Source organism: Sphaerodactylus townsendi, linkage group LG09 (assembly GCF_021028975.2).
Source record: "Sphaerodactylus townsendi isolate TG3544 linkage group LG09, MPM_Stown_v2.3, whole genome shotgun sequence".
NCBI classification, from domain to species: domain Eukaryota; kingdom Metazoa; phylum Chordata; class Lepidosauria; order Squamata; family Sphaerodactylidae; genus Sphaerodactylus; species Sphaerodactylus townsendi.
The window spans coordinates 59,781,388-59,804,400 of record NC_059433.1 but is presented as its reverse complement, the minus strand read 5'-3'; the positions used below and the strand labels follow the sequence as shown (position 1 = coordinate 59,804,400).

General features: G+C 40.5%; 1 protein-coding gene across 5 annotated transcripts in view; it reads right to left on the bottom strand.

The window, feature by feature from the left end:
• Positions 1-1,120: 1,120 nt before the first annotated feature.
• Positions 1,121-23,013, bottom strand: part of SGK3 (serum/glucocorticoid regulated kinase family member 3) — a 56,572-nt gene continuing 34,679 nt past the window's right edge. For 4 of the 5 annotated variants that reach the window (XM_048508027.1, XM_048508025.1, XM_048508024.1 and 1 more), the window contains 13 exons: positions 20,863-20,938; positions 18,298-18,385; positions 13,125-13,174; positions 12,541-12,598; positions 12,247-12,330; positions 12,032-12,163; positions 11,382-11,494; positions 11,138-11,174; positions 10,964-11,050; positions 8,688-8,783; positions 6,067-6,222; positions 3,051-3,140; positions 1,121-2,147 (listed from right to left, as the gene is read on the bottom strand). In XM_048508027.1, the coding sequence (XP_048363984.1) occupies positions 1,977-2,147; positions 3,051-3,140; positions 6,067-6,222; positions 8,688-8,783; positions 10,964-11,050; positions 11,138-11,174; positions 11,382-11,494; positions 12,032-12,163; positions 12,247-12,330; positions 12,541-12,598; positions 13,125-13,174; positions 18,298-18,385; positions 20,863-20,938 (1,238 nt within the window). In that variant the 3' untranslated portion in view covers positions 1,121-1,976. The remainder of the gene's footprint in view (positions 2,148-3,050; positions 3,141-6,066; positions 6,223-8,687; positions 8,784-10,963; positions 11,051-11,137; positions 11,175-11,381; positions 11,495-12,031; positions 12,164-12,246; positions 12,331-12,540; positions 12,599-13,124; positions 13,175-18,297; positions 18,386-20,862; positions 20,939-23,013) is intronic. The other variant, XM_048508028.1, reaches the window with a different exon arrangement.

The window sequence follows — 23,013 nt, the reverse complement described above, 5'->3', positions numbered from 1 at the left end:
AAACCAGAAGCCACACAATAACATATATTAGGATCAACCAAATGACAGAAAACTGTGTGCAAGCTTATGAGTTCTCCAGAATTCATTCAGGCTGGATGTTTTTAAAAAGGGGAGGGGGAGAAAAAATAGGGATTTTCCAGGTCCAGGTCTTAAGGCCCTGTCTTGACAGCATCCTTGTGTGAAATATTGAGCAGATATCCAGATTTTAAATAGTTTTGGTGTCTAGTTCATCCCTGGTCTTCTCGAAGCAAAATATGGAGATCTGCCCTAGATCCCCTCCCCCAAATAACAACAAAAATAATGTTCAAATGTCCTTATATCACCAGGCAGAATACACAGCTTCCTTTTAACGTTGAGAGCAGTGGGGAAAAAAACCCATAGCAGTCAATTAATTAATGCTGGAGATTAATTTTAGGTGGTGAGCAACAGAGAAGGAGAAAAGTCTACTGTGACCATAGTATGCACTATGAGTATTGTTGCACTCGTGGAATGGAACTATCCGACAACCCCTCCTAATTGCAGCCTACTGAGCTCCCTAAAATCCAGGGATCCTTGTGAATAAGGCAGACGATCTATAGAGGACCAGAAGAGGTAGAAGGGAATAAGTGAAATTCTCATCCAAGGCAGCAAGCAGCACAATATATAGGATCCAGCCCAAGGGATTATTTGCTTCAGGTAGCAAATTAATTGTTGTCTCATGCCCTCCTCAATGTGGTGTAGTGGTTATGAGCAGGTGCATTCTAATCTGGAGAACCAGTTTTGATTCCCCACTTTGCCACTTGATCTGTGGAGGCTTATCTGGTGAACCAGATTAGCTTGTGCATTCCAACACATGCCAGTTGGGTGACCTTGGGCTAGTCACAGTTCTTCGGAGCTCTCTCGGCCCCACCCACTTGACAGGGTGTTTGTTGTGTGGGGTGGGGGAGGGAAAGGATATTGTAAGCCCCTTTGAGTCTCCTTACAGGAGAAAAAGCGGGAATATAAATCCAACTCTTCTTCTTCTTTCCCTTTATATCCCCACTAAATGTTACAGATTATCTCCATCTATATTTTTACAAAATTGCAGATGGATTGCAGTAGGTTTTCCCAGCTATATATGAATAGAAATCAAAATACAGACTAGAAGAAAAAATGGATTTTAATACAATCACATTGCAATATATTAGTATTCCAAATACAAGTTAATTTCTTCTTTTACAAATGCAGTAGTTTTTCTATCATCTGTTTCTTTGGGGGAAATAATCATTTAGCTTCTTCTACAAGAAGAGAAAAGTTATAGTCATTATGAGATGAGTCATTATGAATAAGTCTTTAAGGCTCATTTGTTCTAACCCAGAGAGCACATTTCTATGCTTTATAATTGGAATTAATCAAAGTACTTCAATAGAAAAGTGCTGATGGCTTTAATTCTGGGCACAGCACGATTGGCCTTAAAGTGAATAGTTTCATACAGAAACAAAACAAAACAAAAATTAAAGGAAAGTGTTGGCAGTGAATCAACTTGCCTTAAAAAACAAACACAATTGTACTGCGTAAATGTATCTTTTTAAAACAAGTGATATACAAAAACAATTGCATAGAAACATTTCAAGCACAGAGTCACATAGTTGGTTAACCAAGGCATTTAAATGTGCTGAAGTGTGCTGCTTTTAAAGACAGCCAGTTCTGGAGATGTTAATGTTGTAAACTGGAGGAAAAACAGTCACAAACTGGAGAAAAAACAGTCAGTGTCTTGCTTTGAAAGAGTCTCTCCTTTAGGAACAGCTAACAAAAGCTATTTGTTCTCTAAAAAGTATTTCATGTGGCAGCTGTAACAGTCTATAGAAAGTAGTTCAAAATGCCCAGTTTCTCAAATTACAGCAGATAATGTTTGTTCATAAGCATCACGTCAACATAGGCACATATTTTAGGATCTGTTCACAATCCAGACATTTTGGTCCATTTAAGATGTGATGTATTAATTGGCTCCACAAAACTTAGTGAAATAAGTCTTCTGAAGGTGGGGCATAAGAAAATCCAATGAATGCATCATCTGCTTCCAACACACTGGCATTGATGATATTATAGTCAGAAGAAATACAGACTGAATAGGGCACCATCTCTTCTGTAAATGCCAAGTCAAAATTCCTAATATCATCTGGACCAGCCTAGGAAAATAATAAAAGAGTATATATACATTATAAATATAAAAAATGTTGATCTTTATCCTATTTCTAATTCTGGGGTTCCTTTATTTGGTCGAACTTGAAAAGATCTGTCCTTCCGGCAAAACAAATGAATATCTTTGGTCATTACTACTACTATTTAATTTTACTTTATTAGTAGCTCTGTATGAAACCCTTCTAGAGTCCCTCCAATGTCCTTTCTGTAGTTTTCCTTCTTGATGTATCACTTTCATATCCTGTAGTATCCTCAAACTATGAATAAATAAAATGTCATTTTTGCATTCTGCAGTTTTAAAACAATGGGCAGCCCCATCTGGGGGGGAGAACTGAATCCCCCTCTGGAACTGGTGTGCCCCTGTTGGTGGAAGTACCTGTTCTGCTGACACAAGGGCAAATGTGCTGGTGGAAGGGGCAGGTACTTGGGTGGGTGGGCGTTGCGCAGCTGCACAGCAGCCACCCTAAAGCAGTATCCGTTGCTCAGTCCCGCAGGTGCAAAACACTCTGTCAGCCTGGCCAAAAGCAGCATCTACACAGGAGGCAGTGCTTGGAGGTGCGTGAGGCTGACCGTAGATCCCACCTCCAGGGCCCTGTTCAAGTCTCTCGCTCTGCCTACGGATGACCCCAGCCAGCTCAAGATCTGCCATGATTTTGGCAGCATATCTCTATTCTGTGCTATGGGGGAGTGTGAGGCGAGTCCTCTCTCTCTCTTTTTAAACTGTTCAGACTTCCTGTGTTGCGGGAAAGCCCTTTGGAGCGGGCAGAGCGGCACCGAAGCTGCACCACCCCTGTCTGCCCAACAGTTCTGGATGGGGCTGCTGAGCTTAATTTTTTTGGAAAAATGATTGTAATACAATTTCTGAAGATGCTATGAAGTATTATACCTACCACATTAGGGTTAAATGGTGGTGAGATCTTTTTCTGAAGGAGGTCAGTCCAGCCGAGAGATTCAAAGAAGGGATGCCTTTGAATTTCAAGCTGAAATATAAAATAAACATTTATCGGTCATTTTATATGTACTGTATACCGTTGTCTGCAAAGCATCAGAAAGTTGTTTCACTGTCCACTGGAACTGAAAACTTTAACTTGTTTCAGAGGGCAAAGGTCTGAGAGGCTCAAATTCATAGTCTGAGTACACTTTTTTATAAAAGCATTGTAGTCTGTGTTGCAATACTTAACTACACTCTCTTTCACATATAGATGATAACAGAGTTGTATAGTTCTCTGCCACATGCCGGACCTTCTTTCTTGAAGAATGATCCGCCTGGGCCCTAGTGCCTATACCTAGCCCTGCTCCCCCCCTCCATTTGAAAGGAAAAATACATTTGTCATTCAGTTTAATTATACAACATTAAACAATACTAGAACCCAGTTACACACCTTTACTCCTGGCTGGCCTTCCTTGTGCGTCATGCTGATGGTGCCCGCCCGCAGTGAGATAGTCTCTCTGCTGGTGCCGGCTGGCCACCTGCAAGTGGGCTGCAAGCCTTCCTTACCCAGATCTGGTTTGCCGGCCATGAGCAGCTGCCAGACAGACCCATGACCCATCAGCCTCAGAAAAGGAGGCCTGCCTGTCTGCCCACCAGCATGTGTAGAGGTTAAGAGCAGGTGTACTCTAATCTGGGGAACCGGGTTTGATTCCCCGCTCTGCCACTTGAGCTGTGGAGCTTATCTGGTGAACTAGATTAGCCTGTGCACTCCAACACATGTCACTGGGTGACCTTGGGCTAGTCACAGTTCTTCGGAGCTCTCTCAGCCCCACCTACTTCACAGGATGTTTGTTGTGAGGGAGAGAGGGAAAGAAAATTGTAAGACCCTTTGAGTCTCCTTACAGAAGAGAAAGGGGGACTATAAATTCAAACTCTTCTCTTCCTTCTTTGTGGTGATTGCAGAATAGCCCAGGAAAAGGCATAAAAAGTAACATACAAAGTAATGCTGCCCTTTGTGACTGGATTTAAAATAACAGTGAGGAGATTTCTCTCCAGAAGCAGACATGCCTGCTTCCGCTCTGTCAGCCATTTTGCCAAGAAAAAGTATGATGCAGTTTGCAAAAGGCAAGTATTAGTCATCATCATTCAATGAACTATAAATGCTCTTGTATCAAAGTACCAAGTTCACTGATGCACAAAATAATGGTTTTGACAAAGGCAGCACATAAAAATGAATTATAATTCTCATATTCATTCAGGACTATATTCTAATACCATTTTCTTAACCGCTGCACCTCAACTGACCATACTAACATCTTAATGTGAATCAGAGTATACCTGTAGTGGCATGAAAACACAAGAAATATTGACCCCACTTGATCAATTTTTATTGACGTCAAGTTATAGCTGACTTATGGTGACCCCATAGAACAGTGGTGGAGAACCTATGGCACTCCAGTTGTTCATGGACTACAATTCCCATCAGCCCCTCCCAGCATGGCCAATTGGCCATGCTGGCTGGGGCTGATAGGAATTGTAGTCCATGAACATCTGGAGTGCCATAGGTTCACCACAACGGCCATAGGATTTTTAAGGCAAAACACATTCAGAGGCTGTTTGCCACTGTCTACCTCTGCATCACGCCTCTGGTATTCCTTTGAGGTCTCTTAACCAAATACTTGCCAGGGTGAAAGGCTGTGAGTGTGTGACTGGCCCAAGGTCATCCAGCAAGTTCTCATAGCAGAGCAGGGATTCAAAACTAGGTTTCCCAGGTCCTAGCCTGGCACTTCCACCACTACATGATTGAAGGATGTGAGCTGCCCTGAGCCTGTCTCGATGGGAAACGGTGACCAAAAATTCCAATAAATAATAATAATATACCACACTGGCTCTGGGGAATTCAGATTAGCCTGTGCACTCCAACACATGCCAGCTCGGTGACCTTGAACTAGTCACAGTTCTTCTGAGCTCTCTCAGCCCCACCTACCTCACAGGGTATTTGTTGGGCAGGGGGAGGGAAAGGAGTTTGTAAGCCCCTTTGAATCTCCTTACAGGAAAGAGGGGATATAAATCCAATTCTTCTGCTTCTTCTCTCTGTTCTGTTCAGTACTTAGTACTATTTTAAGAACTAAAATCGAAAAGTCACAGCATCCTATTGATTGAGCTGTGAACCCTGACACCCTCAGGTGAAATACTGGACCTACCGCAAGCTCATTAAGCTGATCTCTCTTGATCTCTCAGCTCATCATTTGCAACGAGACTAGTAACAGACTAGCCTAAAAAAAATCACTGAGACAATGTATGCTAAGTGCTTTGAAAATGCTGTGCTCTGTATAAACAAATACTGTGCACGATCCATTGTACCAATTATGAACTAAACTGCCTTTTACCCATCTGTCTTTATAGCAATCCTTCAAACTGTCTGTAATCTACACAAAAGGACAGCAACAAGTTTCCTGGCTGAGGAAATCAATCCCAGATTCATAGAAATTAGCTTTGCTTACTGAACATTTAGATCAATGGAATTTAGGCATAGGCCTACCTGTCTTTCCAATTGATGACAATATGAGTTGTATGATTTCCTCAGGATTTTTGTCAGTGTTGATTATTTACTTTATGCAAAATATTTTTCTTAACACCAACAAACCTACAATTTGAACAGCAACAGCTCGGCATTTTTTATTTACCCTATTATTTGAACAGCAACAGCATGAATTATATTATACAACTGGAACAATTCGCATTTGGGAAACATATTTTATTTTCTGGAAGGAAGAGCAGAAGACAAACTCATATTGTTTTAAAACATTTCCTATCAAGCAGATCCCATATCTTTTAATAGTATCATGGCAATTGATATTTTTAAAAGATATGCTGACATGTAGAATTAAATATTCTCATCTAGTAGGGTTATGAGACTGAACGGTCATATTTATTTGTGAACTACTTGGCTTCACAGCAGATACATTACATACAAAGTCTTCTTTAGCTCCAAGTCTCTTTTGCCGGTTTTTCTCCAAAAGTTCTTCTAGAATGGACCATGCTGTAAGACTGATGCCTGGCCTTAAATGGAGAGGTTTGTGAAGAATGTTTTCATACATTTCAGAGACATCACGGCAGTAAAAAGGAGGCTAGAGAGAAAAATACAATTAGAAAGCTAATTAAGATTGAGAACTTATTTGAGGTACATAGATATACATTAGATATGGTAAGAAACAGGGGCATCAAACATGTTGTCCGGGGCCTGGATCTGGCCCCTTGAGAGGGCTTATCAGGCCTGCGGGCCATCTGAGGCAACTCCCCTCCCAATTAGGCCTGGCGAGCCCTATGCAGGTTCACCAGTCTAAACACCCCCTCTCCTTGTTTGCTCTGGCAAGCCCACAGTCCAGACAGCCACCCCATTCAGTTGTGGACTTACCAGTCCAGGCAGCCATCCTATCTGCCTTCCCCTCCGGTGCTGACCACCTCCCCCGGTGCTGTTGTGGGCTGGTGAGCACACTATGGGCTCGCCAGCCAAAACAGCCATATCACAGCTAAGGTAGGCTCGCCAGCTGAGACAACCTCCACAGTGTGGATCTGGGCCAGTAAGCCTGCTGCAGGCTTGCCAACTGAGGAGCCACACACTCACACATCTCTCAGTGCTGACCACTGGACCTAGTGCTGTTCTGGGCTGGCAAGTTTGCTATAGGCTCACCAGCTGAGGCAGCCACCACCCTTCCTGTGTTCTGATCTGCAAGCCTGCTGCAAGGTCACCAGCTGAGGCAGCCCTCCCCCAGTGCCAAACTAGGACAGCAAGCCTGTGGCAGGCTTGCCAACTGAGACCACCCCCCACTGTTGACCATCTCTCCTCGTGCCATTCTGGGCTGGCAGGCCTGCCTTGGGATTGCCAGCTGTGGCAGCCACTCCTCCCAGTATCAACCACTTCCCCCCTCTAAGTTAGCCACTCTTCACAATTGAGGTAGCCACCCCCAAATTGAATGCAGTCTCTACAGCTGAGGCAGCCACCCCCAATACTGATCTGGGCTGGCAAGCCTGCTGTGGCTTCTCCAGCTGAAGCAGCCACCCCCCAGTGCTATTATGGGCTGGGGAATCCACACTTGGGCTGATAGCCAAGGTTGCCATTCCACAGGCCAATCTGGGTGGGCAGGTGTGCATGCTGCGGGCTAATCAGCCGAGACAGGCTCCTCACCCCCGGCCTCATCAAGTCACATTTATGTCATATCCAGCCCTTATAAATATGTTCAGTTCAACACCTCTGGTATAAAAGGTCTAAATCTGAAGTGATCCTTCATGCAACATTCAAGAAAGCTCACTTTAGAGATCATCTTAAAGAACATGAGCAGCCATTGGACTGCACTATCCATACAGTGTAGCAATTTTATGCCAAGAGAGGCTTGTTCCATGAGTATCTGCTCTTTCCATAGAAAGCTTAGCTCTATTTCACAGTGAAATTTAGCTCTATTTTACAAAGTACTTTCAGATCTTCTTGTTGGGGACTAATGATTTGGGATTAAACACATGGTTCTCTTACCGATTTTTCTAACTGAATTGTAGTTTTTGAACTGCAACCCATCCTAAGGATGTTCTAGGATAGTAGATTATTAGTCATATTTAAGTAAGCAAGGTCACATGGCACAACACTTTCAGCCAAGAGGCCCTTTCTGGGGTATATTTGACTTCTAGAAAGTAACCCTAACCGAAGTGCTCCAAAATACAATCCAGGCAATAGTAGGAAGTCTCCAACTCATAACGGGGTTCTATCTGTTTTATATTACTGTTTTATTACTAATAACTTTTATTTCAGCCAGCATATTCTCATTGTCTCACAATTTTAAACAAAAAATGTGTGTTACATGATTAACAAGTACTTTCATCAGCATGAATGTAAGAAAAATATACTACAAGTGAAAAGAAAAGATGGAGATGGAAGGAGGCAAACGATGGGAGTGGAACGAGGTGAGCACCTCCTTCAAAAGTGATGCAAAGGCAGCTGGATGAAAGCTGAGTACATGCAGCTTCAGGCTGTGCTGTGAAGAGCCAGCAGTTTCTCCCTCACCACTGCTGCTTTTCCAAAACATCGGCCCACCGGGAAAACTGCTGATGATATAAATGGTCAGCTCATCCCTGACAAGGGAAAACAAGAATGTATTGCTAATGTCCTGGACACTGATACTGGCAGTCTCTTCTAGTTTATTCCGTTCTATTCAGCAATGAATAGCATCATTGCTGCTTCAGTTGTCTGTTTCCCCTGTGCTATGTGACATCATTGTTTCCACTAGAAAGTCAGTAAAGGTCATGTTAGTTTTGGAGCAATGAAGTACCCAAAAGCAACACAAGACAAAGCCATATGACCTGCAGCTTGTTCACAAATATGTGAAACCTTTGATGTCATATTCTTACTAATACTGCAGATAGGAGCTGTCCTGTTGGATCAAACATCTAGTCTGTCGCATCCAGCATCCTGTTTACAACACTCACCGTTCATATGCTTCAAATGCTTCCAGGAAACCATCAGCCCTCCCTGCTGTTGCCTGTCAGCAACTGGCATTTGTGAAATTGCTTTAGATATATTGTACGAAAAACATTAAATACCTACCAGACCATAAAGCATTTCATACAAAACAGCACCAAGGCACCACCAGTCTACTGTGTTATCATACGGTTGCTTTCTAATCACCTCGGGGGCCAGGTACTATAGGAGGAAAAGAAAGAGCAAGCAATTATGTTAAAAAGCAAGTATTGTATAAACCATTTCCGGATGCCCACAGTCTCATTTAGAACAGGGGATCACTGTAGGTGTTTTATCCAGTAATCTACTTCATGAACATTAATGAAAAGGAATCTTTTTGCATCTTAGAAGCTAATAGATATGTTGAAGCCTAAGTGTTCATGGACTAGAGTCTATTTAATGGATCTAAAGAAGTGAGCTCTAGTCCATGAAACTTATGCTTCAATAAATTGAGATCTATGACACTTTTCCACTTTAACTGATTAATATGGCTATCTCACTGGAATTTATAAATAGATTTTTATCACTTTAAGAAGAAGAAAAATTGGTCAAGAAAAATTTATGCAATCCTAAAAATGCTTTTTTGGGAGTAAGCCCCACCGGATAAACCTGAGTAGAATTCTGACATTAGGATAGCTCTCCTATACAGTGGAACCTCGGTTTTTGTCGATAATCTGTCTGGGAAACTTCGGTGAAATCCGAAACCGACGAAAACCGAGGCAAACACTGGAAAATAATGGAAATGCATGGGTATCAATTTGTTGTCGCAAAATTAGTGCATGCGCGCCGACGAAAACCGAAGCAAATGACGAAAACCGAGACAAAATTTTCAGGGAAAGAATAGATGAAAACCAAAACCGACGAAAACCGACAACAAAAAACGAGGTTCCACTATACTCACATTTCAACCCTCAACCCCATGGAAAGAAGTCTTAAATTCCCAATAGTCAGGTAATTGTACTGATCCTGTTATTATGTTCTAACTATGTAATGTCACATTTTGATCTTATGGAGATACTAATGCAATAAAAAATTAACCCACTTTCTTGAAATCACAAACTATGATACAAGAAAATATGTAGTCTAAACTCATTCCTTTACAGAGCTTAATTTGTTTTCACTTAGTTGAAAAGGAGAGCTGTTGGTTTTCAGCTAAATTATTTCATTTTGCCAACTGAAAAGATGCCAAATTACTGTCCCACTGCAAGAAACAACCCGACAACTTTTGCAAGGTTTGGAGGGTGGGGTGGGGACTGTCATACCAAAACACCAGCTTTTGGTTTGGTTTCAACTTATGTTTATATCTTTTATATCATTTAAAATTTATCTCCAGCACAATTAATTCAAGGACTATCAAATTTGCCCTCAACCTTTAAGTGATCTGTGTATTTCAGGTGATTTCAAGATATGCTTGGACTAATGCTGGGATTTGTTGCTATAATGGGAGGACTCCATTTTTTACATCTTCCTACCAGTATGCAATAAGTACAACCAGATACCGTTCCACATGGGCAGCCCAATCCAGATGCTGGGAGATCCGCAGCAGCTGGAGATGGCATGGAGGAGGGGCGTCACATCACCTCCAATGAAACTCTGGGCGGGGCAACAAGCAGCGGTGGAAAAAAACCTTGCTGCCACTGGAAAACTCCACTGAAAAAAGTAACTTACGTCACATGTTTTTGTGGAGTAAGTTACTGGCCTGTGCCAAGGACATTCCTGGGCTGACTACTGTCAGCTCCACTCTTAGGAATACCCCTAGCCCTCCCCCAACTGCACTGGTGTTCTCCCTCTGAGAATGCCCTTACCTGCCGGCAGCTCTGTTTGCCTTCCCCACTAGCAGAGATGCCACTTTCACTGATGGGGAGGACAACCATGTTGGTGCGGGCCCATAATTCTCCCACAGTCCATTCTACTCCCCCATTTGAATTGGGCTGTAAATCTGTATGCTTGTTCAGCATTGACAAAGGATGCTGACTAGAAAAGGCATTAATATCATAGCTTGAAAAATCTGCTCCCCATCCCCCTATTTTTTCTAACTGCCTGCCCAAGAAAGAGTTCTGGAGAATGTGAAAACTTGCAGAGTTGGATAACATTTAAATGTGTCCTAATAAAAGTTATTACGTGGCTTTTGGTTCCTGCATTTGAATTTTACTCTGGACCAATCCAGCTGTCTCCAACTCTTACCCCCTTGTTTGGATTCTGATGGCAGCCATTCTGATGGCAGCCATTAAGTACAAAGCAAGATAACCAGAGTAAAAAACATACAACTGCACATAATGAACAATTTGACTCTCTATAGGTGTCCCTCCCCCATACAAACACATTGTGAAATAAAGCAAATCTCTTTTCAAGGAACAACTTACTTCTGGTGTCCCACAAAAGGTTGCTGTGGTGTCAGAATTAGCCATTCCTTCTTTACAAAGCCCAAAGTCTGTTAGCACAATATGTCCCTGCATAGAAAACAGAGATTATACTGTAAAAGTGTGTACGCTGGTAATTGCAGAGCTCTGGCAAAATAGGAGAGATGTAATGCTTACCACTGAATCTAGAAGAATGTTCTCTGGTTTCAGATCCCTGGTTATGAAAATAATAACCTTAAGTTAATGTCTTGCTATAGTCACAACCAAGATTAATACTCTGTTGTATAAATCTTTTTAAAAGAAATAAGCCCTCTTGGTAAAAGAGGAGACTATTAGTTGTAAGAGTCAGAAGTAGATGCATATTGCATTAGTAAAATGTTTATGCTAAGTTTGTGGCCATCTGTATCATCTAAATCGTTACCTGTATACAATATTTATGGAGTGTAAGTAACCCAGTGCACTGGCTATTTCAGCAGCATAAAACCTGGCCCTGTGTTCAGGAAAGGATCGTTCTCTTTGCAAATGAAAGAAGAGCTGTAAATATGCAAAGTACAGATTCAGTTAATACGGGTACTTAAAATAACAGTTGATAGCATCTCTCTCAGCAATATGCTGTATGTTGCTAAGTTTCCTATGAACAGCTATCAACACAGCGAGAATAGATTATGTGCATAGTAATTCACATCCTTCCTATAGCTGTTTCCTCCTTTTGTCACCTCTGTAATCCTGCATGTTTTAGCTACAGCTGATTGATAAACTAGTGAACTGGAGTCTGTATTTAAAATCTATTTGGGGGGGAGGGCTAAGAAAAAGTGCTATGAGATGACTAAAACTGGTTGCATCACATGCTAGGAATCTAACCTCTCACTCCTCCCCAAGAATCACAGCAACAGACTAGCTAATACATGTATATGGTGCAACAATACAGTGGTCTTTACAAAGGTCAACAGTCTTGCATTCACTTGCTAGAATTTATTATCACAACTTCTGTCTTAAGTGTCAAAAACTGTTTCTGCCAATTTAGTAGGCATGATTCTTCCACCAGAGAGAGAAACCCAAATATATACCTACCTCCCCTCCATTAACAAAATCCAGAACAAAGTAAAGTTTCTCTGTAGTTTGGAATGAATAATGCAATCCCACTAAAAATGGATGTTTCACATTTTTCAACAGCACATTACGTTCAGCCATAATGTGTTTTTGCTGCAAGGAAGTGAAAGGTCAATAAGTAAAAAGGAACCATTTTGGAATTGGAGAGAAAGATAAAATATCTAATTTCCTTTCACCTCTTTCCTGTTGAGAACAATTTTCTTTTGCAATACTTTAACAGCATAGAATTTCCCATCCAGTTTTCTTTTTGCAAGAAGAACCTAAAGAGTTTGTATACAGAATGACAGTCAGTTCTGGTACTAAAACATTAAACTACAGGAAGAGCATTATTTGGCCAACAAACACTATTTCACAGTCTTTTCATGTAGTTCACATTCTCTCTGCATCACCAGCAGAAAGGAAAATTTCCCCAAACAATTAAAGCTTGAATGGAATGGAATAAAAACAAATAAATAAAGAATGAAGCATACCTTGCCAAAGCTTCCCTTCCCAATAACTTTCAGGAAGTCAAAATCTGTTGGTTTAGCACTAGGAGGAATTCAGGATAAAGGAGGTCATTTACGGTAGTCGAGAGGATGATCTTATTTTATATCCAACAGCGAAATAGTCAGACCAGTACCCACTATTCTAGATTTTATTATATTTCTGTAATATATAATTTAAATAATAAAACATATTTCTGATGTCTCTCTCACTTCTTGATTCTTGGTGCTTACTCACAATCACAATTTATATTTACTAGTCTGGCATCACTTATTCTAGCCTTTTTTTTGTCCCATTCAATATTAAACGTTCCACCCCACACTTTTTGTATATTTCTCTTCACTGTGTGATTACAATAGTTTTGCTCAGTATTTATTGCACTAACTTGTAAGAGATTCAACTTTTCACTATAGTTTTCCACTAAGATGACACAGAGATTTTCTTGTTATTAAAGTAGAAAATGTTCTCTTTCTCAGACTACTCAAAATGGCAAATAAGTAGCTGTTTAATGACTTCATGGTTAACAATTAAAGTCAATCTTACATTTGGTTTATATTTAACTAAAACCTACTGAGGATTTCCAGATGGTCCCAAGTTGATATTCTGTGAGGTAGAATTTAGCTGTTGAAAGGAAGAGGAGAAAAAAAGTCATATCAAAGTTTTACATATATTATTTGTTAGAACTTTCCTGTAGATTTTAGGTGGTCTCCAAAAAAATCAATGTAATTATTATTAATAATGCTCCCTCTCATGTTAATTAATGAAGGGTGTTGTGTGGTTTCCGGGCTGTATGGCCATGTTCTAGTAGCATTTTCTACTGTTTTGCCTGCATCTGTGGCTGGCAGCTTTACCATCATCAGATCCGGTCCCTGGGCAGCCATCCTGTGTGGCCCCGAGCGGCGTGAAGGCGCCACTTTCCACCTCCCTTCCCAAGGGAGGTTTTTGGAAAGTGGCGGCCTCCCATCGGCGCAGTGCAAAACGCACTGTGCCGAAGGAGCCGCTTTCCCGTCCCCCCCCCCCCACTCACCTCGTTTTCCAGCATCGGTCTAGAGGGCTGCTGAGACCCGCCCACACTGCCCTCCGACCCCTGGAGGTCGGAGGGCAGCATGGGCGGGTCCCTGCAGCCCTCCAGACCGACGCTGGAGGACGAGGTGAGTGGGGGGACGCAGAAGAGGCAGCGGTCTCTGCGGGGGCCGCTCGCACGCTCCCGTGCGAACGGCCCTCTCCCCTCCACCGGCATAATTCCTGCCAGTGGAGGAGCACCCTTTCCGCTGTGCGGAAAGGGCCTTAGCTTTCTGTGGTGACCACCAGAAAAGTTAACATCATCACATCAAAACAAGCCATGACAGACAAAGGAAAAGTTACTCTTAAAACAAACACCGATAAGGATTTGGAAATAACTTCAGCAAACATTAACTATACATTTAAATATATTGAGTACTCTATTCATTTACGCTTCAAAGGTTACATATAAAAATCCCATACTGTTTTAAGCTCCCATAAACTGACTGATTAGTAAACTACAGAAATCTCTTCAGCAAATTTAGTGAAAACTGTCTGATCCAAGTCTCTCTAGTCTATTTTTGTTGTAATATTTACTGACAGTCACAGCTCTCAACAATATATTCAGCTAAATGTAGATAAGATACTAAAATGCTGAGGCAAGAGAGGAAAACAAATACCAACTGCATGTTACCATTCAGCATTTCTTTAGAAGAAGTTTGCCAGTTGGCTTTGTTGATACAGAAGTGTGTAACTTTCACTTAAAAAAAAAAAGCCCTGATATATGTTTATTTGACACATGAAGCTGCCTTATACTGAACTGTTCTGTCAAGGTCAGTTTGTCCACTAAGCCTGGCCTCAAATAGAAAAGTTTCACTTAACTGACTACTTGATCTTTTTAAATGAAAATGCCAATGATTCTGGGACCTTACCACTGAGCCACAGCCACAGCTCTTCCCAGTAACAATACCTATGTGATGTTGGAGCAAGTAACTCACACAAGATTATGGTTCCTTTTTAATTAATTAGAAAATTGCAATTTCAGATCATATCTGCCTCTCTGATATTACATTGAAAAGACCACCAAGCAAGTGATCCCCTCCCCCTTTCCCACCAAAAAAGTCTGAAACTGGTATATCATTATTATAGACTGAAGGATTCATGGAACTTTCACTATATGACTTTTCTGAGCAGGTCTCTTAATTGATTTTTAAGAAGTACATCTTTGAATCTATTGATGTACTCATTTAACCTAATACTTGTAGATTACAGCTGGTTCCACACTAGAAGACTTTTCCATAATCAGCTGCAGGTAGAATTAAAATTGGGGATGGGGATCTACTAAGCACTCAGGGTACAATGCTATTGTATAAGAACATAAGAACATAAGAAGGGCAACAAGGATGGGGCTCTACTAAGCACTCAGGGTACAATGCTATTGTATAAGAACATAAGAAGGGCAACAAGGATGATTGAGGGACTGGAGCACCTTCCCTATGAGGAGAGGCTGCAGCGTTTGGGACTCTTTAGTTTGGAGAGGAGGCGGCTGAGGGGGGATATGATTGAAGTCTACAAAATTATGCATGGGGTAGAAAATGTTGACAGAGAGAAATTTTTCTCTCTTTCTCACAATACTAGAACCAGGGGGCATTCATTGAAAATGCTGGGGGGAAGAATTAGGACTAATAAAAGGAAACACTTCTTCACGCAACGTGTGATTGGTGTTTGGAATATGCTGCCACAGGAGGTGGTGATGGCCACTAACCTGGATAGCTTTAAAAGGGGCTTGGACAGATTTATGGAGGAGAAGTCGATTTATGGCTACCAATCTTGATCCTCTTTGATCTGAGATTGCAAATGCCTTAACAGACCAGGTGATCGGGAGCAACAGCCGCAGAAGGCCATTGCGTTCACATCCTACATGTGAGCTCCCAAAGGCACCTGGTGGGCCACTGCGAGTAGCAGAGAGCTGGACTAGATGGACTCTGGTCTGATCCAGCTGGCTTGTTCTTATGTTCTTATGTTCTTATTTTCCATTTCAAAAAAATCTAGCAATCCCCCTCCCCATGGACAAAATCTTGTCATATGTTTCCTTTAAAATACATGCTACTTCCTCTTTTAACTGTCTACTCAAGCTGGGAAGAAGTAATCCCCCCCAAAAGGAGAAAACTTAATTAGTCCCTGTTTGCTGGCAGTGGCCATGACAACTCTAAACTGATTCTTAATCAGTTCTTGTCCAGGATGTATGTCTGTGTATGAATGACTGCTTTTCATTTTGCAGTCCAACCAATTGCCCCTTTATTGTTAGAGTGCAATTACCAACGTGAGAAAAGACATCAATGAGCAATCACTTGGCTGCATAAAAGCAGTAATTAAAATATCTCTGCTTCCCAAAAAATAACAAAATAATGATCATGACCACTGTAAGTGAACATGAAATAATGAGTAAAACTGAGAAGCACTATCAAATTAGGAAAGCAACCTTTGAATGGATAGCAGTGGTCGGAAGACTGAGTTTCTCTTTGTGAATCTACACTATATTGACTGCAATTAACTTTTAAATTCAAAAAATGATGTCGAAAAAGGAAAAGGGGGGAAGGAAAGCCACCGAAAACACTGGAATTCAATTGGGTGGCAAGGGCATCATATGGATCGCTATAAAAACTGAGTCTACTTCCACATGGCATGAATTCTCTATGATGCTCAGTAGCACAGTAGGATGATTATTCCAGGACTGTAGATAGATTATGCATGGCTCTTGATCTTCAGTCAGTTACTCAACAGTTTAAGAATAATGCATCACAATTAGGAGACAGTATGTATCTGTAGTTATATAATTCACTGAAAGTGAGGAAGTTACTACAAATATATTTAAGAAACATTTTGTTCCTGGAACTGTTTTATCTTAAGATATATTTTGTAACTATTACCCTGGTTGCCCTCAAGATAACATATTTTTTGCAATTATGAAGTAATAAGATCTTTTCTTGGCAGATGAGCTCAGAGTCATTTGTAAGTCTAAATTTATTTTCTGGTATGTGGCAAAATCCACATTACTGAAGAAACGAACAAGCTTTCTTCTATCATCATCTCATTAAGTAGAGCTATCAGATGTTAAGGTAACTAGAGAGACTAAAAGCAACTCTCAGTCCTTTAACAACCTTGGAAGGGAAGCAAAAGATCATGACATGCTGCACAGAACTGTATCATTCTGTATCGCACACTTATGTAAGAGCACAGGTAAGATGGTGGTGGCAGAAACGTAGTAATAATCTTCTCCCAAGGGATGAATCTCCAAACCTAGACATCAGGGGAACTATTATTTATTTATTTATTTATTATTCAGATTTATATACCGCCCTATCCGCTGAGGGCTCTGGGCGGTGTACAACAGAAGAATTCCCCCACAAAATATAGCCAAAATCAAACCCAAAAAAACAGGTGGAGCAAATAAAACAAGTGAATAAATTACAAATAAATAGCACGGGTTCCACGAACTATAGCTATAAAAACATAAGATCCATTAAAACAGCAATTAATACAATAAAACGGCGTCCAGCAAAAAAACCCGTAATTTAAAACCCTCCCAAGGGGGAGGAACGGTGGGTCCCATTGATGTTGAGGGACCCCTGATGTGAAAAACACTGGGAGAGTGATGAACGCACCTGTGGCATCTATGATGAAAAAGTAGCAATGTAACAGCAACTGTCTCTGTAACCAACTATTTGTAGGTACTGTCTTCTGGGGAAAGTACTTGGGAGCAGTTGAGTAGATTTGGAGAAACCAGTTCAGTGGTGTGCTATGTTGTTTGGAATCCCAGTGTTCCATTCAAGGAGTGGAGTCATGAAGGAGCTACGTCCCTCCCCCAAAAACAGGATCACAAGTTTCCTGTCTGCTGTGCTTATGATTTTACTGACTGGTGTGGAGTTGTTGAACTCTAGTCTTGCTGCCCCCCTTTTTCATCCAAAGTTTTACCAGCAGTATCCTAAATAATGGCTGCTACTGTTGTCATATTAGCTCTTTTTTTCATTGTGAAGATAATTTTACCAGAGCTGTTTATGGGGCATAGGAGCTCTAGTGCACGGGACACAGATCTCCATTAGACAAAGGGAAACATTTAAAAAATTGGTCCATAATGGATTCTGAATGATCAAAAGATGGAGATTATGTGAAATACAGCCTTAAAACTGCAAGACAATTACAGATGAGATAAAGCAGGGGCTTGCTTCACTTTCTTGAGTAACATAACACAATTAACAATGGGGTAGAAGGACAATTTCATTAGGTCCCCTCTTGTGGGGATTTGAATTGCAATCAAGTCCACTGTCTATAGAATGATGTGACAGAAGCAGCCCTGTCACACTTCAAATCCAATTTGCATGTTACCTGCTTAGTGACTTCATAAGTTCATTAAATTGGTGCTTCAAAGAAAGACACAATCTTTGCCCTACTTCTGAGGCTGCACCAGTGACATATGCCCCTTGGCAGGCACATATGGTGCATGTTGAGGGAGTCAGTCTGTTCTAGCACTGGAAACTGCCATATGGAAGCCTGCCCTTGCTGAGACTGAAAACAGCTTTGCCTAAATTTACTTGTAACATGCCTTGAAGACCTAAGTGGCAGAAAAGTGGGGCATAAATAAAGACAGGCTCTCTTACAATGCAGAAAGTATTTGTATAATTCACTCTTTTCTTAAAACAGACAACTATTATCCTTCTAGCAGATGCCATCTGATCAGTTACCTTTTGACTGTTCCTTTCATCCTCATCTTCAGATGGATCAGACTGGTGCTTTGGATTATCCATCTGAAGAAATGCTCTGACATCTGAGCTAAAAATAACAATGAAACCCATAAATTATAAAGAGTGATATAATTATGCCACTTCTTCAGCCTCTCTATTTTGCTATAAATTCTTACAGACATAAATCTTATAAATCAAAAATCATATTAAAACAGATAGTTGTTCAGTTAGCTCTACCAGCTCTTAAATAATGTTTCCCCTTCTACCTGTATGGCATAGATTAATCTGCAACCTCCACCAGAAAAAGCAATTTCCTTTCTACCAGTTTCAACATTATTGTTATGATTTGTTCTAATTAATTGTTAAAATTAAACCAAAAAATCCTGCACCAACCAAATTGCATATAACTGAATGAAAATTAATGAACCACAACAGCAAAAGCATTATTAAAAATCTTCTGAAATAACTGTTTTGATGAGCTGCAGGAAAACTAGCAGTACAGACAAAGTTGTTAGGGTCATCGGCACATTCCATAGAATGAATCATGAAGGCAGATGAATTTGAATGATTCGAATAATCAACCATCTGAAAATAAGGGTGATGAACCTTCTTTGGAAAAATCTCAGGGTTCGGTACAAGGTATAAATTTAATATATTCCAGTAATAGGCATGGCTATGAAATGAGAAGCTTGGATGGTCCTTTTTGGGTTCCATCTTCTACAGGAGACTGCCCCTCTTCAGACATACTTCCGTCTTTTGATCCACTTACTCATACTTAGACCCAAGGAACTGAATTTGGGTTGTAACTGCTTCCAGTTTCTGACCTCTGTATGGATCATCTCAATGAACTCATATTCATGTCAGGTTTAGGGTCAAGTGTGACTATATGATTGTGTGTGGTTTATTGCTCCCCCTGGTTAAAAAAAAATTCAGATTATACCTTATTTGGAAGGGGATTGTTTCCCCATTTTGATACAAATCTCTGTTCCTTTGTGGTTATCCTATTTGAAGTCCCATCATGTAATATGGTAACAAGTGCATCAAGTAGGCCACTGAGTAGGCCACTGAGTCAAATGGTTTCCGTGGCTTGATGAAACAGTAAAGAAAGCTTTGGCATGGAAAAAATAGTTTAAGGTATCGCTAAGTATTTATATAATCTAATGCGAAGCAAGGTCCCTTAACCTCTTATCAAAGTTTACTACAGAGTCTGAAGCCCTTACTGATATAAGATGTTGGTTCAAGTTGAAAGAGATTGGGGAGGTCATCAAAGCAATGGTTTGATAAAGATGCCATTGTTCTTTCTAGGACCCTGGTTGGGCTGAGAAAAGAATTAAGGGTGTTGACTGAATACTATAGGGAAGACCATTTAACAATTAATTATCAAAAAATGAAAATAATGGCCTTTGGCAAGAAATCAAAACAGAGGGCCTGGAGCCTGGATGGCTATCCGATCGAACAAGTATCTCTGCTTAAGTACTTCCAAGCTCCTGGTTTAAAGAAAGCCCACAATATTTATGCAGCTGATGCTGAGCAAAAGTCTGCATTAAATATTATTAAATTTTGTGGGCAAAGGGTGAACACTTTATTCCAGCAGCCCTAAAACTTTTTTCAAGTTAAATCAAATGACCCAATTGTTATATGGGGCCAAATCAGGGCCATCTTCAACTTCTATACCCCCCCACCCCTGCAAGTACACTCAGGCAATATTCTTAAGAGCTGCCTGGAAAGTCCTTCACTGTATTTCAAATGCAATTGAGGACAGGAATTATCAGAATGGAAGTTCGAGTATGCCTTGTTTCACTCAACTTTTAGCTAAAGCTAAATTTCCTACCTCAAGATTTAACCCCCTTAATTTTAATAGATGATTTCCACTCTGCATGGCTGAAGGCTGTCGGCAGTAAGGTAACTTGGCTGGATTTTACTCCATCTGCTCTTCCGGGAAAGGGCCATGATCAGGCAAAGCAGATAATAAAACAAAAGGTGTTAGATATAGAATGACAATCAGACACAGGAAGAGTTCCATTCTTCCTATATCCTGCTATCAGTAGATAAGTAGTTACTGCTGCTCTCTACCTAGCTCAGTTGGAGCTTCATAGCTACAGGAAGGTCTTTAGTCTAATACATTTTTACCACTGTATGAACTAGAAACCAATTGTTTTATTTTCAGAATTTAGATAATGTTCTAATACCATAACATAACCTTACATCTAATAAAGTTTAAACAACACTCAACACGTGTAGGCATGATTTGTTTATTTAAAACATTTTTATGCCATCTATTCCCACAATCAGGGTCCCCAAAGCGGCACAAACACACAAAATTAACACATATTTAGGGTACTAAAAAAATAATTTCAGCAGCAATTCAAGTGCTTACTCTAGAAGGGTATGGTAATGATTAGCTAGCTACTGTTTTTGTGCATTATCTGGCAATAAATACACTATTGGACTCTCCTATTTGGATCACTTGGAAGCAATTTGTGGATTAAGAGTTCTATTATAAGATATGTCACATATCCGCTTAACCAAAATGTCCCTTATGAAAAAAAAATTAAGTATACTTACTGATTGCATAGCTCTGGCTGACGTACTAAATTTTGAATGAATTCATTCAGCCCTGCTCTTCTTTGTTTAATGAAGTCTGAAAGGAATATAAATATTAGTAAAAGAAAAATAGAGTTTGTTTCTTCCAACCCTCTTTTTAGAAATATCACCCAGAAATCAGAAGAACAACAAAACCATGCACTAGCCTGAGAACAGGAAAGCTTATTCCTGATTGCAGACACTTCATAGTTCTATCCAAGTCATTGAAAAGTACATATTGTAATTGAAGTATTACTGTTCACACACCAGGGGACTTTGGGCTTTTGTGAAGTACTATGAAAAACACAAAGTGTTTTAACCTCAGTTGTGGAGGAAACATGACCACATTATTAGAAAGGAAGGAATATCCAACCCACCTTTTGATTAATGCTATGCCATATTATCTACCTAGCAAATCTTGGGAGAGATCATCAGAGTTTGTATGACTGTCAACACAAATGCAGACAATAGGGCAAGTTTTTCCAGCCAATCAAGCCAGAAGAAGATGGAGAATGGTTTCCCATCTAAGCAGAGTACCGATCAAACAGCAGAGGGAAGAGAAGGAATACTAGACGGAAGGAGCTACAAGGTTTAAATGACACATGACTCATTCTTGGTCAGCAGGTATGGTGAGCTCTGCTGTCATCTGAGACCTGAATACATGAGAAATTAGGGCACTCTTCATCAGTAATCATGTAATACTCTGGAAGTCTTCTTCCTTGCTATTTAAACAAAACTTTTTTTGGGGGGTGTAGGGAACTGATCAGTACATTTTGCTGGGCCATTTGAACCATTCTAATGTTTAGTATGGTTCTTCCACCCAATTCTTAAACTGGCCACTCGTCTGCATGAACAGGGGAGAAGTTTCAACAAACTGGAGGGGGCGGAGGAGTCTGCAGAAAAATCTCAAAAAATTAAAACAGGGGGAGAAATTTAACCCTCTCCCGCCCCCGCCCCCCAACAGAGAATGCCAACTGAGAACTCAGGAAACCATGCAAGATCACAGAGGAATTCTGGAGTTGCTTAGAAACCCTAGCACCACACCTTGAAGAAAGGAGAGAAACAAATGATGGAGGAATAGGAAAGGGAAAGGGGGGAAGAGCAGAAAAAAACAAAAGAAACCAAGAGTCCCCAAGAATCTCACAGGTTATAGCTCCCTTACCACCAGGTGGAAGCTCCCGTGTGATTCCACCTGGTATAAACTAATTTTATTTATTAATTACCACCTTGTATAAACTAATTTCAAACTGAAAAAAAAACTCCAAATGACTTTGGGAAGAAAGTGAAACACAGTCCATGGCATTTATACATACTTTGTATTTATTTACAAATGACAGTGGCAGTCAAATATTGCTTTTCACAGTCACCATTCATAATTCTATTGTATTCTGTAGGAGAATAATAGCATGAGTGGCTGGCTGCAAAGTTAGAAAAAACAGTATTTCAGCCCTCTCATTCTCCTGTAAACAACTGTAAACTATCAGTTCTTGTTTGGATGCAGAAAGAACACCAAGAGAAAACAGATGGTATCACAAAACAGGAAGCAATTAAGCAAGCTGGAAGGATACGGAAGGGAGAACACATGAAAGGACCGTAGCTCAGTATGATTTTGTTTGGCCATACGGTATAGCTTGCTCTGACCTGGATAGCGCAGGTAAGCCCCATCTTGTCAGATCTAAGAAGCTAAACAAGGTCAGCCCTGATCAGTATTTAGAAGAGATCAGCAAGGAATAGCAGGGTTGTGATAGAGAAGAAGGTAATGGCAAACCACCTCTAACGTCTCTTGCTTGAAAACCTCAAGGGATCGTCATAAGTCATTTGTGACTTGATAAAAAAAAGAGTTTAGCCTGGTAATACAATTGTGTTTAAGATTTTTGCAATTACCACATAGATAGATAAACCTTTATTAGGCATAGAACAATTACCACATATTAGACAAGAGGAAAAAGCGAAGCACAAAAAATTATGGAACACAAGGAGCTGCCAACTGTGACTAATCTCTCTGTTAAACCATGTGAGGAAATGGCTCCTTCCTTCCCTCCCCCACTTTTTTCCCTCTCCTTCTCCAAGCAGGTATCACAAATTTGGAGAACTTGAAAACGCCAGAGGGACATTAAGAAGAGATATTTGACC